This window comes from Aphelocoma coerulescens, chromosome 10, assembly GCF_041296385.1.
Source record: "Aphelocoma coerulescens isolate FSJ_1873_10779 chromosome 10, UR_Acoe_1.0, whole genome shotgun sequence".
Lineage (NCBI taxonomy): Eukaryota > Metazoa > Chordata > Aves > Passeriformes > Corvidae > Aphelocoma > Aphelocoma coerulescens.
The window spans coordinates 3986509-4001988 of record NC_091024.1 but is presented as its reverse complement, the minus strand read 5'-3'; the positions used below and the strand labels follow the sequence as shown (position 1 = coordinate 4001988).

General features: G+C 36.8%; 1 protein-coding gene across 5 annotated transcripts in view; it reads right to left on the bottom strand.

Annotated features, from left to right (window-relative positions):
• The window catches only part of EFL1 (elongation factor like GTPase 1), a 66881-nt gene that overhangs the window by 36930 nt on the left and 14471 nt on the right, over positions 1-15480 (bottom strand). For all 5 annotated transcript variants that reach the window (XM_069025502.1, XM_069025500.1, XM_069025504.1 and 2 more), the window contains exons 13-15: positions 10296-10447; positions 8835-9013; positions 8041-8176 (exon numbers count right to left, since the gene is read on the bottom strand). In XM_069025502.1, the coding sequence (XP_068881603.1) occupies positions 8041-8176; positions 8835-9013; positions 10296-10447 (467 nt within the window). The remainder of the gene's footprint in view (positions 1-8040; positions 8177-8834; positions 9014-10295; positions 10448-15480) is intronic.

The following is a 15480-nucleotide window of genomic DNA, read 5'->3' as shown; positions in this document are numbered from 1 at the left end:
TGCAATAAACACTGGGGTGATAAACAGCCAACTGCACCTCAGACCCTCTGCCCACTCTATTTCTAGACGTTTATATTAAGTAGCTGCAGAGCATGTGCCTTCTGCTGTGCTCTGAGCTCCTTCAAGCAGCACTGCTATGAAATTGTCTTGATTCTTGTTAGTCCCACTGCTGCCCACAGGCACACAAGTAGCAACAACCAACACCGACAAGTCTGGGCAGTTTTCCTTCTGGTATTATTTGGGAAACCTCAAGCATCAGCAAGTAGCTGTCTGCAGACAAACCCCACAGAATCAGGAGCTTGCCTCGCATTTAGGAGATTATATAGAAATCTAATTTCCATTCACACAAAAGCTCAGATTTTACAGATTATAAAAAACTAAGTGTTGCTATAAAGCTGACATAGAATGTTTCATTGCATTCTCTCCTTTCCTCAAAAACTTAATCATTTGCATTTTTTGACACTATAATCCAGCAGGGGTCGAGAGCAAATTTACAAGCATTTTTGGGTAGATGAATGTATTATGACTTTAGCTTAAATAGTCTTATACAGTTCAAATTTTTAAATACTATTAAAAAACCCCTTGTATTTCAGTGGCAAGACTAAACACATTTTTAAAATCTCACCATCAACCCCTGAAAATTAGAGCAGAGAACATTCCAGAAGCACTAGAGAACTTAGAAGTGCTTTTCTTCAGAAAGAATTACTACACTTATGATTTCCTTTTATAGTCTTAATAAGCTACAGTCAGAAAAACAGAAAAAATACAGCTACTCACAAAGCAATTTAAATTCTTAAAAAAAAAAAAAAAACAAAACAAAACCAACCAAAAAGAACCACCAAAAAAAACTCAAAACAAAAAAGGCTTTATAAGGAAACTCTTAACCATTCAAAGTATCCTTCCAAAAAAACAAATTTAGCTGAGTTAATAAAGACACATGTCAGTGCTATAACTCTGACCTAAGACATGGCATGCTTTTTTCCTCTCTAGTGATATCTTGATATTGATTTGAAAACAAGGTAATGAATCACTTATTTCTTTTGCAATAAAGTTTGTCAATTCAAAGCCCCCAAAATAAATCACATGAAATGGTAAGGCAAACAGGGCAAAGGAAACTCAGCAGATGATCAGCAAAATAAACTAATTTCATTTGGTGCTAGTTCATCAGCTGTGCACCATGTCATGTTGCTCTCTAAGCAATACTAACTTCTCAACCTGCCTTGTTAGAAGCACACACAGCAAAGAGCAGGAACTGCAAAGGGACTAAATCCACTATGGTTAAAATAGAGTTAAAGAAAATGGTTTCAGTTTCCAGCTCTGAAAGAGGCCAAACAACAGATTAACTATTATGTCTTTAGCTCAAAGAAACAACTTGAACATATTCAATTTTTTCAACAATTTAACTATTAATAAAACACTATCTGGGTAGGAAAATAATATAAGTACTATGGTGTCAGGTAAATGCAGCAGTCCACTGAGATTAAATGTCATTCAACAACAAAATCCATTCAATTATATACCTTTTCCTCAACAGTGCTGGATTACTAAAAACTAGTTTAAAAGGCAAGGTTATTTTATAGGCATTATAAGATGGCAGTTAGAGATAAAAAGTGCAAGCATTCCAAAACTGAAGACAAAGGTTTGAGTTCTCTTTGTTTCATTCAGTACTTTGGGCTAATTTCAGTAACATTCTGGAGGAAGACTGCCCTCCTGTGTTCACCAACCACAGCAGGCTGGGATGAGACAGCCCATGCAGCTGGAATCACTTCAAGCTGGCGATTTTATTTATTTTATTTTTTTTTTTCAAATAATCACATTACTGATTCAGAGAGAGAAATTAGCCCACCAAATGTTTGCACAGAAATACAAGGCTGGTGAACAGCAGGCCTGTTCCTAGTGCTCTCGCAGAAGGTGGTAATGCCTGCTAGTTGGCATCAGGCCTAGAAAGCCATTCTGGGCCTTTAAAATGGCACTGCTGCTCGCAGCTGCTCTTTGCTCTTAACAGAGGCTGCTTATTAAAAGCTCCTAAATTGTTCAATGAAGTCCTTAAGGAATAAAATGCTTGTTAGACACCTTGTAATGAGGTTAGCTGTACTCCTTCACACCAGCTCTTCATGCTACTGCAGCTCTGTGGCACCTATCTTCAGAAAGGTAACAAAAAATACAGAGGTATGAATCCATCATCACCTACATTTCCTATGCCACGTTGTCCCCATGTCAAGAATCCTGTAAGTGCTTTATAAATAATTAAAACATGAAAGAACACTGTATGGGAAAACAAGCATTTTAGAAATGGAAACACCAAGGTACACAACGGTGTGTCAAATGTAGGAAGTCTGACAGTGAGCTGGCAACAGGAGGGACTTCTAGATTCCTGCTTTTAACAATGTAACTTGGTAAGTTAAAAAACCAAACGCTCCTAATTTGGTGGAACACTTGATATTCACATAGCAAACTGCATTTGGAAACATTCAGGAAATCATCCAGCCTCCTACGAGCCCTGCACTAAAGCACTACAAATCTAGTGTCAAGGGAAAAGCTTTGCTTTTAACAGTATTCAACAAGACACAAAAAGCACCTCAATAGTGGTATAGGCAGCTCTAAGAGCTGGGTTTTGTACACTAGCAAACACAAGTCCACTGCTATGGTACTTGTGGATAAAAAGCAGCACACAGATCAATGACTTGAGATGCATGTCATTCTGAACTCGTGTGTGGGCATGCACAACATGCCTTGAGATAAATTTTATTCCAATTAACAAAAATGTATCACTGAATGATCCTTCAATTATTCATTCAGGAAAAACATGAGACTGAGCCAATTTTTAAAAAATCCCACGATTACTCACTTACACAACTACCTAAACCAGTGCTTTCAAAAACATGTGTTGGTTTTTACATCAGCACTTGCTTACATTACTTAGAAATGGTAATCAATATCCAGTGTGGGAATTCTAAGCCCTTCATCTGTGCATGATATGATCACAAAATCCACTACCTTTTTCCCTTATTTTTTAAATACTTTCTTACACTACCTCCAACAACCCTTTTTTTGCAGAGAACAAAAAAGCATTTTGTCTCCAATTAGAGGGCAGCGACAAGAAAAATTTTTTAAAAGTGAGAGAGAAAAAAATGAAGCTATTATTCTGTTCATCTGGAGGGCATGCACTTGTTAAATCTTTACTTATGAGCCCAGATTACTTTTTCCTCACATATTGCCTCATGATTTTTCCTTTGTCACTTTGGGGATCACTCAGTTCTTTTTATAGTCTTCAACCACAAGAATTTCACAACAATTGCTACAAAGTGATGCTTTTCCTGTAATTGTACTTTTTCTTTGACTAGTTCAAATAAACAAACAAACAAATAAATAAATAAATGTATTTATATATATAAGGGGAGAGAGATTCTTGCATAGGAACAAGCAAATCAACCATCCCCCTCTTCCTTTTGCATTCCCCATAATACACTTATTAATAGTTCAAAACACTTACTGGTGTGAGATAGAGTTTTAATTTAGACTAAATACTCTTAACTTAGAAACGTAATTGAAATAATTTAAAACTTGCATATAATAATCTCTTTTGTGGGGCTTTCAACACTGTTTCAATTTAAGTTCTTGTTTTGCCTCCTGGTAAACAAGCAACATTTTTTTCTTTCATGGAAAGACCTAAAAAATGCTGCTTCCCCACAACTTTCATTAACAAAAAAAAAAAAAAAAGAAAAAGAAGAATTGTTTGTGGTAATGTTAATTTTTCTATTTGTGTACCTGCATTATCAGTCTCTATGGCTTGTTAAACAATATCTAACACTACTCAGCAAACAAAAGAACTTACCTACAACACCCAAACTAAACCAATTAATATATTCCAACTGGACCACTTCTAATTTTCCTTTTTAGAAGAGAAACCAAGCACTAGTAAGAAGAGCTATGATAATCAAATTAGAGACCAGTGGATTTCACACTACAGCCAGGGTTCACCTCCTGTCAAATCCAACACCTCTGGAGATGTTTGCATGGCAGCAGGAACCTCCAGTGCCACTGATATTCCCAAGGGGAGTGTCCCAGCAAGAACCTAAGCTTCTGTAACTCTCCCTAAAGAAGCTGAACTCTCTGGATAGCCAGATGATTGCCTACATCAAGCTCCTTTTTCTGTTGTATTTTTGCTGTAGGAAAGAAGGACAAGCCTTTAAGAAGCATGGGACAGTTAGAGTACCTTGCTATTTACATAGATGATACTATGGAAACAAAGGCCAGTGTTAATTATAGTGTCACTGAGAATGTACATCAGTCCAGCAGTCTTTGGAATATAATATTTAAGTACCATTTCTCTCCTAAAAGTTCCAGAAGGACAGTATTGTCCAAACAGCACATATTGTGTCTGAGGTCTATGATACAGGACTTTTCTTTCCAATGGGTATTCAGGCAGCTTCCAAAAGGGAAGCACAAAATGTGCCTGAGATGTCTTGGAATCAAAAATCAATTTATTTTGACATAAGGATTTGGGTGGCACACGTAATTGTCACACTTAATGTCTGCAAGTACAGAGTACATCTATATTTGGAATTTAAGCATGGTTCTGGCATACCTAGCTAGAATTCACAAAGCAGAACACTGCTTCTGTTAAGATAATAAGGCCTCAGCCCAAGTGAAGCTGATATGGCCCTGAAGTCAGGACAGAATGACCCAGAGACAGCCAGCACTACAATCAGGTCCATGCAGATGGACTACTGGCAAGACCAGGATCTCACTCCCAGAACAGTCAGAGCTGATGCCCACAGGGAGGTTCAAATTCAGCAGCTGCACACCTTGGAATGGCATCTGACATGACAGAGGACAAATGAACCATTCCTGAAACAGTGCACCAAGACACACGATTTATTTTTGGACCAGTACTCCAACATTTTTCCAAATTAAACCTGCAGATACCTTCCTGGCCCATTCTACAGACTATCATGTTCTTCATTCAGCAGCTCCAACTCAATACAGGAGCCATCTGGAACCCGAGGGCACGTGCCTAATCTGGTATAACCTTATCTGCTGCTCCAGTAACTAGATTCTCCTCCTGCAAGGTCTCCGTTCATTCAAAGGAGTACAAAGAACAGCCTTGCAGTGCCAGTTAACAAGTAAAATATCCTGTCTGCTGGCACAGGACATCTCACAGAGGTGCTGGTGGGGAAAAAGGTGACAAATAAAAAGGTGAAAAATAAGAGTACTCTCTTCTCAGAGGGCACTTTGTTCATATACTCCTTTTTAGTTCTCAGATAAATCAACAGTCCTTCTAAATTACAGATTCTACAAACTGGGTGTTTTTGTCTAAGCCAAGGATTTTATTCTTTTCATAGACTATTCTGACAAATAATTTTTAGAAGAAGATTTATTACAAAGACTTTATTACCCTTGGTCCCCAAGAACTTTTTGTTTTCAATCATATTTCACCTCCTACTCAAGGCCTACAAAAATGCACAGTAGTCACAAGTTTGCAAAGAAAAATTCTGAATAACAAACAGCTCTATGGAAGGGGTTCTATTTTGTATTTGCCATACTACTTGAAAATGACATACTGCTTAAAGCTTTTTGACAAATACTTTTGGCTAAACAGTCAAGCTGCAAACTTGCAACACAAATTAACCAACACAAAATATTTTGTATCTCCTAACTTCCAGGAACTCAAAATAATACCAGAAAATAACTGCCCAAAGCTTTCCAGAATGGCTACACATATTAGACAAGGACATAGTATCTCTTTCCAGCCTGATGTTGTGGAATTCTGTTTGTCACAGCTCTGCAGTTCAAACACGCTACGCTTCACTGCCCCTTCTATTCAGGATATTTTGCAATCTCAGATTTTCATCAATTAAAAGGAGAGTAGTATTTTAAGGAAATATTCATTGAACAGAAGGAACAAGGGATTAAATCTTTCCATCTTTGGTAAAACAACCTCTGTATCAAGCCTTGTCTTTGATCATTAAACCTTTGCATAAGCCAGTAAAAAGGATAAAAAGGCCGCTTACTAGTAACAAGCAGATCCTTCCTTTCAAGAAACAATGTATAAATATTAGCAAAAAAACCCCAAACCCTGATGAAAAAATCTGAAAAAAATCTATATCACGAGTCTAAAGTGGAAATAGGCAGTCATGATTAACTGTGTATTCCTTATGGCAATAACTTAATTATACAGAGTGAAACCACAGAGCTTTCAGAAAAGCTTCCTTAATTTACTATATAATCCACAAGCAATTTCCTTATATGGCTGGAGAGAAATCACTGCTGTGTGCTCTAAAGCTGGAAGACAAATGGCCTTACAAACAGAAATCACTGTTACTAACTGGAATAATAAAAGTCTTGCATCACCATTGTTATACATTCCTTTCATATAAATGCATTGCATTTTCTTCTGAGTGTGGTAAACCATCATCAAATCATTAAATTGTTTATTGAATTTATGTAAATCAACAGTGCAGCCTTACAGGGAAATGGGAGAAACAAAGGAAAGGCATTTAGGATTTTTAGTCTAAAAAAAAAATCATTAAAATTACATGAGATGTAAAAACCCAACATACAGACTTAAGCTTCTATGTTTCACATAAAAATTAAAACTTGCTCTGGGTCATCACTTTACAGTGAGGTGATGATAAAAGATGAAATACCAAACATAGTCTGGCTGTCAATTCTGATCTTAAAATTCCAATGAATTCTTCTAAATATGACCATTTAGAACTCATATTACTGAAGTAAACTGTTTTTCTTTATGGAAAAGTTAGACACCACTGAAGAGCAACACAGCTCAGCACCTGACTACCAACAACTTCTGGTAGAATCTGATGGTTACAAAAAGGTTTCTTAAAATTTGGTCCAACTCTTAACACTAAAGACATAACAAAATCCTCACAATACATTTTTCCTCTGCAGGAAGCAGCTCCAGGAGTATTTACTGTTTGCTAAGTACGAAGACCACATCCTTTCATTTTTACTGCAGAGAGTTTTGGGATGGGTTTCTTTATTTTTTTCCAAACTTTTAATCATTTTTTGAAGTAAACAGACCTTATACTTCATCTGTTTTCAGATACTCACTCATATACACACTCAGGCACACTCACCATTTTCATACTGCAAATGGTCAATTAAAATCAGACTACAGTAAGGTATAATTCAGAATTTTAAAACATTAAGCTTCCAAATGAAATAAATTCACCAGCTGCTTATGTTCTGAATGCTAGGCCCATGATAAAGGAGACAAAGCACAGTTAACTGCCTACATTAAAAAATTTCAACCCTTACAGGGTACACCTATTTTTCATTAACTATATATATACACCATAAATTTCTAAAAATCAGGCAGCACACGACAATATTATTGTATTTTGCTGTAGTTCAAGCATTTTCATTAACACAATGAAAAAAAAGAACCAAGTCATTTTTAGAGTTTACACTTTCTAAATTCTTAACATTGCTTTTGTTATGAAAAAAAAGAGACAAATAAAGGACAAAACCATTGAAGAATGCTACTCATTCTAGAGCAAAGCAGCTCAGAATCTGGCACAAAAGAACATAACTCAATGATTAGGTTGACTTTTACAACTTCGTCCATGGAGAAAGTGACAAAATTGCCACAGCCATAAAAAAAGTAATTTTTAGCACCAGAGTTCAAACAGGCCCATAAATAAAACTACACTCATCCACATCACTAGAAATGTCACATTAAAGAACTTCCACTGTTGGGAAAATATTATAAATAATCCTTGCAATTTATGAAATATGAGAATTTACTACTGCCTTTGGCAATTCCTGGCAGCAATGCTTCCCTGGCAATAATCCAACCTGAAGATAACAGGCTAATGTAATCCCCAGTTTTCTCCTCTTCAAAGTGCACACAAATCCCAACTTAATTGGGCTGCCTTCCTTTTTTTGCACATACAACATACGTAAAAATATTCATGGATTTAAGTTTTCTTATTTATTAATCACATCACACCAATTTCAGTGTATTTTAGATGACATAAGGATTCAGGCTGTAGGAAATTAAATCCTAGTTCTTACCCAGAACATTTCCTGCAGGTACTTCCTCCAGATCTTCAAGCTCTCTTCCCATAAGTAAGTAGAGGTTCTCCAATGTACAGCAGGTCATATGAGGGACTGCTGGCAGATCATCTGTGGCAGAGCACTGGGATGACAGCTACACAGAGCACAAAACCAGCATCTGGGTATTTATCACTTAGCTCGGATAAAAACTCCTTCCACAACACCTCCTTGCATTCCAAAGCTAAAAAATATAACCTAGAGCATTTCCATCTCGAACCTTAGATGGTAAAAACCAACATACACTCCCAAAAATCCAGGCTTGAGGCAAACAAGTGAATGTTACCAAGAAGATAAAAAAAGATAATGCCTTCTTTGGCAAATTTTAGGTGTGTACTACTTCTACCTCACCTTTCATTATCACCAAAAAAACAAATGTTTTGAAGTAAATTCAAAAGTAATGAACTTCTTTGATCAGAATCTCAAAACATTTAACTCTAGTTTTCCCAACACTATTGTGCACCTTCTGTTCACTAAAAGAATTGCTTTTTCCTTTACATTTTTTTAAAAACAAAATATACACACACTGGATTTATGGTTAGCTAATACAACACTGTACTTTATTTTGGAAATGTTAAGGTTTATAATGAGTTTGCAATCAGCTATTAGCACAATTACCTTAATTACTTTGATACTTTCTGGAATTTTTCACTTAAACTTTTTTTATCTCTTGAATGAGACACGTGTAAGAAGTTAAGTCATCAGTGTCTCAAAAGAATCCCAAGTTATTGCAACAGTTCACAGTCACCTCTTACCTTGTGCAGAGACTCTGCAGGATCATATTTTGGTCCTAAAACAAAGATTCTTTGCCCTCTTTTCACCACGCCGCTGAACACTCTGGCAAAAGCAATGAAATAGTCCTTGTTGTCTGCTTCCTGTTTCACAGCCTTTGAGGTCATGCTGTCTCCTTGACCAGTGAGCTGCTGCTCTTCACCTAACCAGTCAGAAAAATACATTAAACATAAAACCACTTTCTGCCTCCTCATCTGAAGGAAAAAAAGTCAGTTATATATTATATTGCCACATGTGGCTGTCCTGGGTTGAGGTGTATTCTATTCCCATCCTCATGAGCTGTGGAAATCAGGTGGGGCAGTGTTTCCTTGCCTCCTCCCCCCAGACTATCTTGCTGTTTATGGCCCATCATTGTCCTGCTGCATGACTCAGAGATAACTCCCTCCGGACTATCTTCTGTTGATGACTCCCAGATAACTCCCTCCGGACTATCTTCTGTTAATGAGCCTAATCAACACTTGGCCTCATGACTCATTACCCCATTGTGAGATGCTCCACCCCGAGGGAGGAACCAGGCATCCCATCGTGGATATAATCTGGGACTCTGAACACCAGAGACGCTCTTTCCACTGGATTTCCAGAGGACAGGAGCTACACAGCCACCACTGGACTTTCTGAGGAAGAGCAGACCCCTTCTACCACAGGATCACCACTTCAGAGGACTGCAGCTTGCCAAACAGGGACTCAGGTTGTATCTTGACTCTGTCAGTGTTTTCTTTTACTTTCTTTTCCTTTTCTCTAATTTCCATTAAATTGTTATTCTGACTTGGTGCCTCTCACTGGTTTGTTTTCAAACTAGCACAGTGGCGAATCACAGAATAGTTCCAGTTAAAACAGACTTTTAAGATCCTGAAGTCCAACCCAGCACTGCCAAGTCCACCACAAACCCATGTTCCTCAGTGTCACATGTTTTGAGTATCCCCAGGGATAGTGACTCAATGACTTCCCTGGGCACACTCTTCCAATGCTTTACACTTTTGGTCAAGAAATTTTTCCTCTAAACCTTCCCTGGCACAATCGGAGGACATTTCCTCTTGTCCTACCACTAAAGACCAACCCCCACAACTGCTACCCAGTGCTGCTGCTCATAACACTGCTTTTGTACCAATTTATTGGCTGTTTGGCATTGAAAGTTACACAGTTTTTAGCAGAGCATCTCCTTCAAGCATCATATCCCTTCAAATAAAGTACTGAGATCAAGCACATTCTCAGGCTAAGGAACAGGAACCCATGCCACTATTTCACCATTTATGAGCTATCAGCTTTCTTACAAACCCCTCCTCACTCTTTGTTCAGCTCCACACATTGAACTTTGGACTGGCACGTGGATGCTGCACGATGTGGATTTGTACGCAGCCCCTTGGCAACACCAAGACACTACTATCTAACATCCTCCTAAAAAACAGCTATCAAGTACCACACACCTTTTGTATCACCAGTGTTCCCAGTTATTTCAGATGAATTTTCACTTGGGGGCTTTTCTGACAGCTCCTTCCCTTGACTTGCTGCCAATTTTTCTGCATGCCTTCGTTTCGCAAGTTCGCGCCGATGAGCGATTTCTTCTTGAGTTAATGGCCTACATTGTATTTTAAAACATCACTATTTGGCAATGTCAATTATCTTAAAATAAATAACAGTAATTAGAATACTCTATTTGATATAAGTAAAAAATCATGCAGAATGCCTTTTGTCCCCCAACACTGTAATTTGAAGTCAGCTAAAATTAGCAAACTCTTCCTCTACCATATTTAGGCTTTCATTTTTCTTCCAAATACATAGAGATCAAATGACAGTTCATTTTTAATTACTCGTGGTATCTTTATTATTTCAAGGTAATCTTTATAGCAAGTGCTCAAATGCAGGGAAAAGCCTTTGCCTGTTAAAGCTACCTTTCATAAAGTGAATAAGCCCATTAAGGCAGAAGATTTAAAACAGACAACAACAACAAAAAACAATTTTAATAGTCTGATGCATCCATCCACTCACTGGTACACCCTGCCTTAAAGCAAAGTGCTTCAAAGTATGATTTAAAGCAATAAATAATAAAAGATAAAGAATATTATCAACATTCTTACGTAAGGCAGTATAAAGAGACTTGTTTGTCAATGCAAGCATTTTAAACAGCAAAGTGATGTTCATTACACACATATGAAATCTAACAGCACTGCCCAAAACTGTCCATTTAATTTTTAAATCTGGCCCTAAATAAAAGTAAGTTATTTGATGTTATCCTCTAATGTAATGATTCCAAAGATAGAAAATAAATTCAGATACTAGTCATCTCTTTTCAGTTATTACTCTTGTTTCTATTATTTTCCCATATAAACAAGGGAAACTTAACCATTACAGATACTTTCAAGAATAATCTATTCTGTTTACTAATTTCAGTATCAACAAATTCTCAAGTAATGTGCCGTTATGTGCCAACATTAAAAAAATAATCTTTAGTGCTATAACTTAAAATCAGAAGAAATAACTAAGTTATGTAGACATAATTTTTTTAATGGAACCAGAATGCTTTCAATGTTGGAGTTTTTTGTTTGTTTTTTGCTTTTTTCTGCACTGAGAGCAATGGACATATATATTGCTTTAATTCTACCTCGAGAGAAGGAACAGAAGTCTTTCTATCCTAAAACATGCATTTCTACAACACAACTGGACAAACGAAGCACCAAGTCTTAGACCTTGACTTCAGCTGAAGAAGGTGAACATAGTCCCACAGCAAAACCTCACCTACGTGTCTTGTCCTGCATTTGCTCACATGACAGAGACAAAACCAACAGTCCTTAGTGTTCAGATGGTTTAGGATTTTTTCAATCAACTGCATGAAACACACAGCATTAAAACAAAAAGTGCCCCATTAGTAGTTTGAGTTTGTTTAGTAGCCTTGGACAAGTCACTTCCCCTCTTCAGCCTCCACACTTACACAGGTCAAGATTTCCTGAATAGCAACAGTAATGAATGATAAGAGGAAGACAACCACAGGAAGCACTACAGCAGTAGAGTCATTTTTGTTTACAGAACAGCCATATAAATATGATCTCTACTAAAAAAAAGCACAGCAAGATTGACTCACTTTGCCACATCAACTATTACACACTTCAAAATATGGAAAATCCCTTTTAATCACAGGTCAAAGGTTTTATGTGCAGTTAGTAGTTACTGAACACCTACTCTGCTCTTAACTGGATTAATTAGGGGCAGGAAGCCTTGAACAGATTACATGGCTGAGAACAACTCACTGCCAGTAAGATTTTTATTTATATCATAATCAGAATGATTTCCTTCAAGAAAATCACCTTCTTGCACCTTCTGCAAGAGACTTAATTTAAGAAATGAGACACTTCATGAATCAAAATTCTTTATAGAACATGAAGAAATCACTTGGAACAGTTATCACGCTTATCTTGAACTCAAATGTTCAATTTGAAAGAGTAAGAAAACTATACATAAGTTAAAAATCTCTCTCAAAGTTACCTAAGAGAGGCCCCAGGATAAAATGTCAGAATTTGAAGCACAGACTTTTAGAACTCAGAATCTGGGACAGACACATTGCATGTTATAGAAAAGGAGAATGCAAGACAAAATCACCACTTCAAACTTCTTAGTAACTTCATTTTAAAAAAAAAAAAAAAGGAAAAACTGTCTATTAAAGCATGACAGAATTAAGAAAATGGATCTCTGAAATTTCAAATACTGTGGTATTTCTGTTTGGCTTCCTTATTTTACTGCTAAAGAGAGCGAGGCTTAACAATACAAAATGCAAAGCAGATGGTGGAGAAGAAAACTTTTTTATAATTTTTTTTTTTCCCTGAAGGCAGCTGTTCAAAGTTATTTAAAGGTTTGGAATGTTAGAAAAATTTCTAGAGGAGATAGATTGATAGGGAAAGTACAGATCAGGCAGCCAAGGGTGTGATAAACATAGTCTATATATGATGGCATAGTATACATACAGGGACTGTGTATGCATTCCAACACATCTGATTGTCCAAAAATACTTTTCATTTTTGTAAATAATCCTGAGAGTAAAAGAACAAAGTTTCTTTGCTTTTTTCCACTTTACACAGTATTTTCCCAAGTATCAGTATATTTAGGTGTCAAATAGCCCTAACCACAAATATTTAAGGTACCTTAAGATTCTGAATGCACTGGTCTAAGTTGCAATATATATAAACACACTAAATAATATTCTCATTTTGCTAAAAAAGCAGATTGAGTGTAGGTGGGACTTTAACTAGCAGGTACAACCTAGACTTCCATCCTGGTTTCTGTCACCATCAATTTCTACAAAATTAGTCACTCCCGGTAGTATCATTAGAAACTACAAAAAGATAATGTTGTCAAATAAATCCTTTTATAGAGTTGTAACACAATCTAGCAGAACACAGAAAAAGATTAATGCACATAAGGCACTGGATCTAAAACAAAACCAGTTTCAAATTATACCCCGATTTATTCAATTTCTCCAGTTGGCAAAACCGATCAGAAGCAAAATCAATTTTGAACAAAAGCTGCCCACACCAAAAGAATGGTTGCTTCTTCTTTTTCCCCCCTTCCCCTTTTCCACTCCATTAGAAAGGATCAACTGCCTCATAGTATTGGCAGGAAAAAAAAATGGCAACATGCAGACAAAAACCAGCAAATAAAAATTCTGTAGCAGAAAGAGATTCCCTGCCTCCAGAGAAATGCTACAGCATCCACACACGGGAACCTGGCACAAGTAAGGGAGCTGGCATAAAAGGGTGACCACATCATTACCAACTCATCTTAAACTCAAACATGTCGTAAACAAATGCTCTGGAAATAACAATGTGGGAAAGAGTATAATATCCATACTATTGGCATTTAATAGATTGCTGATTAAAGGCATTAGATTTCAGGTTATGTAAGCAAGCTCCTGCTGACTACTTCTATGATTCCCACATTCCCCCAGGATAACACATTTAGTTCAAAATGAATGACAACTAGACTTCCTCATGCAATCAATCCTCTGAACATGATAGCTTTTCTACTCTTTCAGATTATCAAACACAGACTTCAATCCAATGCAGTTCAAAAACTCAAGAGTGAATAATCAGAACAAAACCCCCAAAGACAAATTTGCCTTTGATTATTGAAGTGTTATGTTTATGTTTTTAACCTCCAGACCATTTTAAAAACGAAACACCACAGTCAAAACACCAACTGATTTCCAAAAGACTAATAGCACTGCCAACAAGTGTCTGTGATGCATCTCTCATGCCATGAACAATGGTTTTCAAGTTCTGAGAATGCTTTCTCCCCATACAGCTTTTACCAGTTTAAACTGCGTGAGCTCATGGACACATGATGTTTGACTTCACAAGATGTGGAGGGAGTAATTTCTGATAACATCTTCAAATCCATGTAATTCATAGAGAATCCTATTCGTGACTCTACTCTTCAGAACTAAGCTCTAGTGAAATCATTGGCTGCTGCTCTGCTCACCTGGTACTCAGAGTTCTGTTAACAACATCCCTAAGGACAGCTGGGTCAAGTGCAGCTTGTTTGCTACATTTCAGCACAGTGTATGTCCAGTGGCTTTCCTAATCCTTTAGAAGCTCATTAATTTCTGGATTAAACTACTTGATGTCAATGGAACAGTTTCCATTCACAAACTAATGTACATCTACTAAGATCACTTACTATCAGTTCTACTGCAATGAGACTGCCACACAATTCACAGTAGAAATAAATGTGTAAACACAAAAGGAGCAACTGAAAACTATCCAAATCAGAACTTACATGAAATTTCACACAACAGTCTTAACTCTTTCAACTGGGAATACTCAACAACTGCTTGTATTACATTATATGGCAGTTAGCTTTCGTTCTGACACACGTAATGAAATAAGGTATCAATCCCAAGCTGTCACACTCTGCCTGGAAAAACACTCCAGGCTGATAGAGTGACCTCTGATTTATCTCACATGCTAAATGTGCAAAAAAGAAAAGAGAAACTTGAAGCAAAACTCTTCCACAATGTTACAAGCTTTACTCACTTAAGCTCACCATTACACAAACTATAGCATACCCAGAGATTCAAATTTCAACCATTACTGTGTATCTCTTTCTTGGATCAGTTGCCAAGGTCTCAGCCATATTCAAATGTATACTGTTACTGAAATCTATTTCATTATAACCATAATAAGGTTTTTAGTTTTTGAAAAGCATTTATTAGCCTTTTAATTATGCAACTGGTTGCCAAATTCAGATGCTAACCTGCAAATCTGACAGCCTATTCAGATGATAGATGCCCTATTCATTTCTACTGCACCAACTACAATTTAGAACAAACTACTACAGAAAACAAAAGATGATGGGTTCAGATCACACTGAAGTCGCTGCAAGTTCTACTGCCTTAAACATATAAATTAATTTACTTGCAAGACAGTAATTTCTTACAGAGCTTGGAGCTTTATACAGGTTCTCATTTTGATCAATTCATTTCAGCTGAAGATTTGGCAAAAATCACAGGACTTTCTTTTTCCAATACACTTTTTGTACACCATTAGAAAGAAAACAAATGAAGCACGTACAATCTGTTTAAGACATGCTCACAAGCTGTAGCACAAAACAAAGAAACAACTA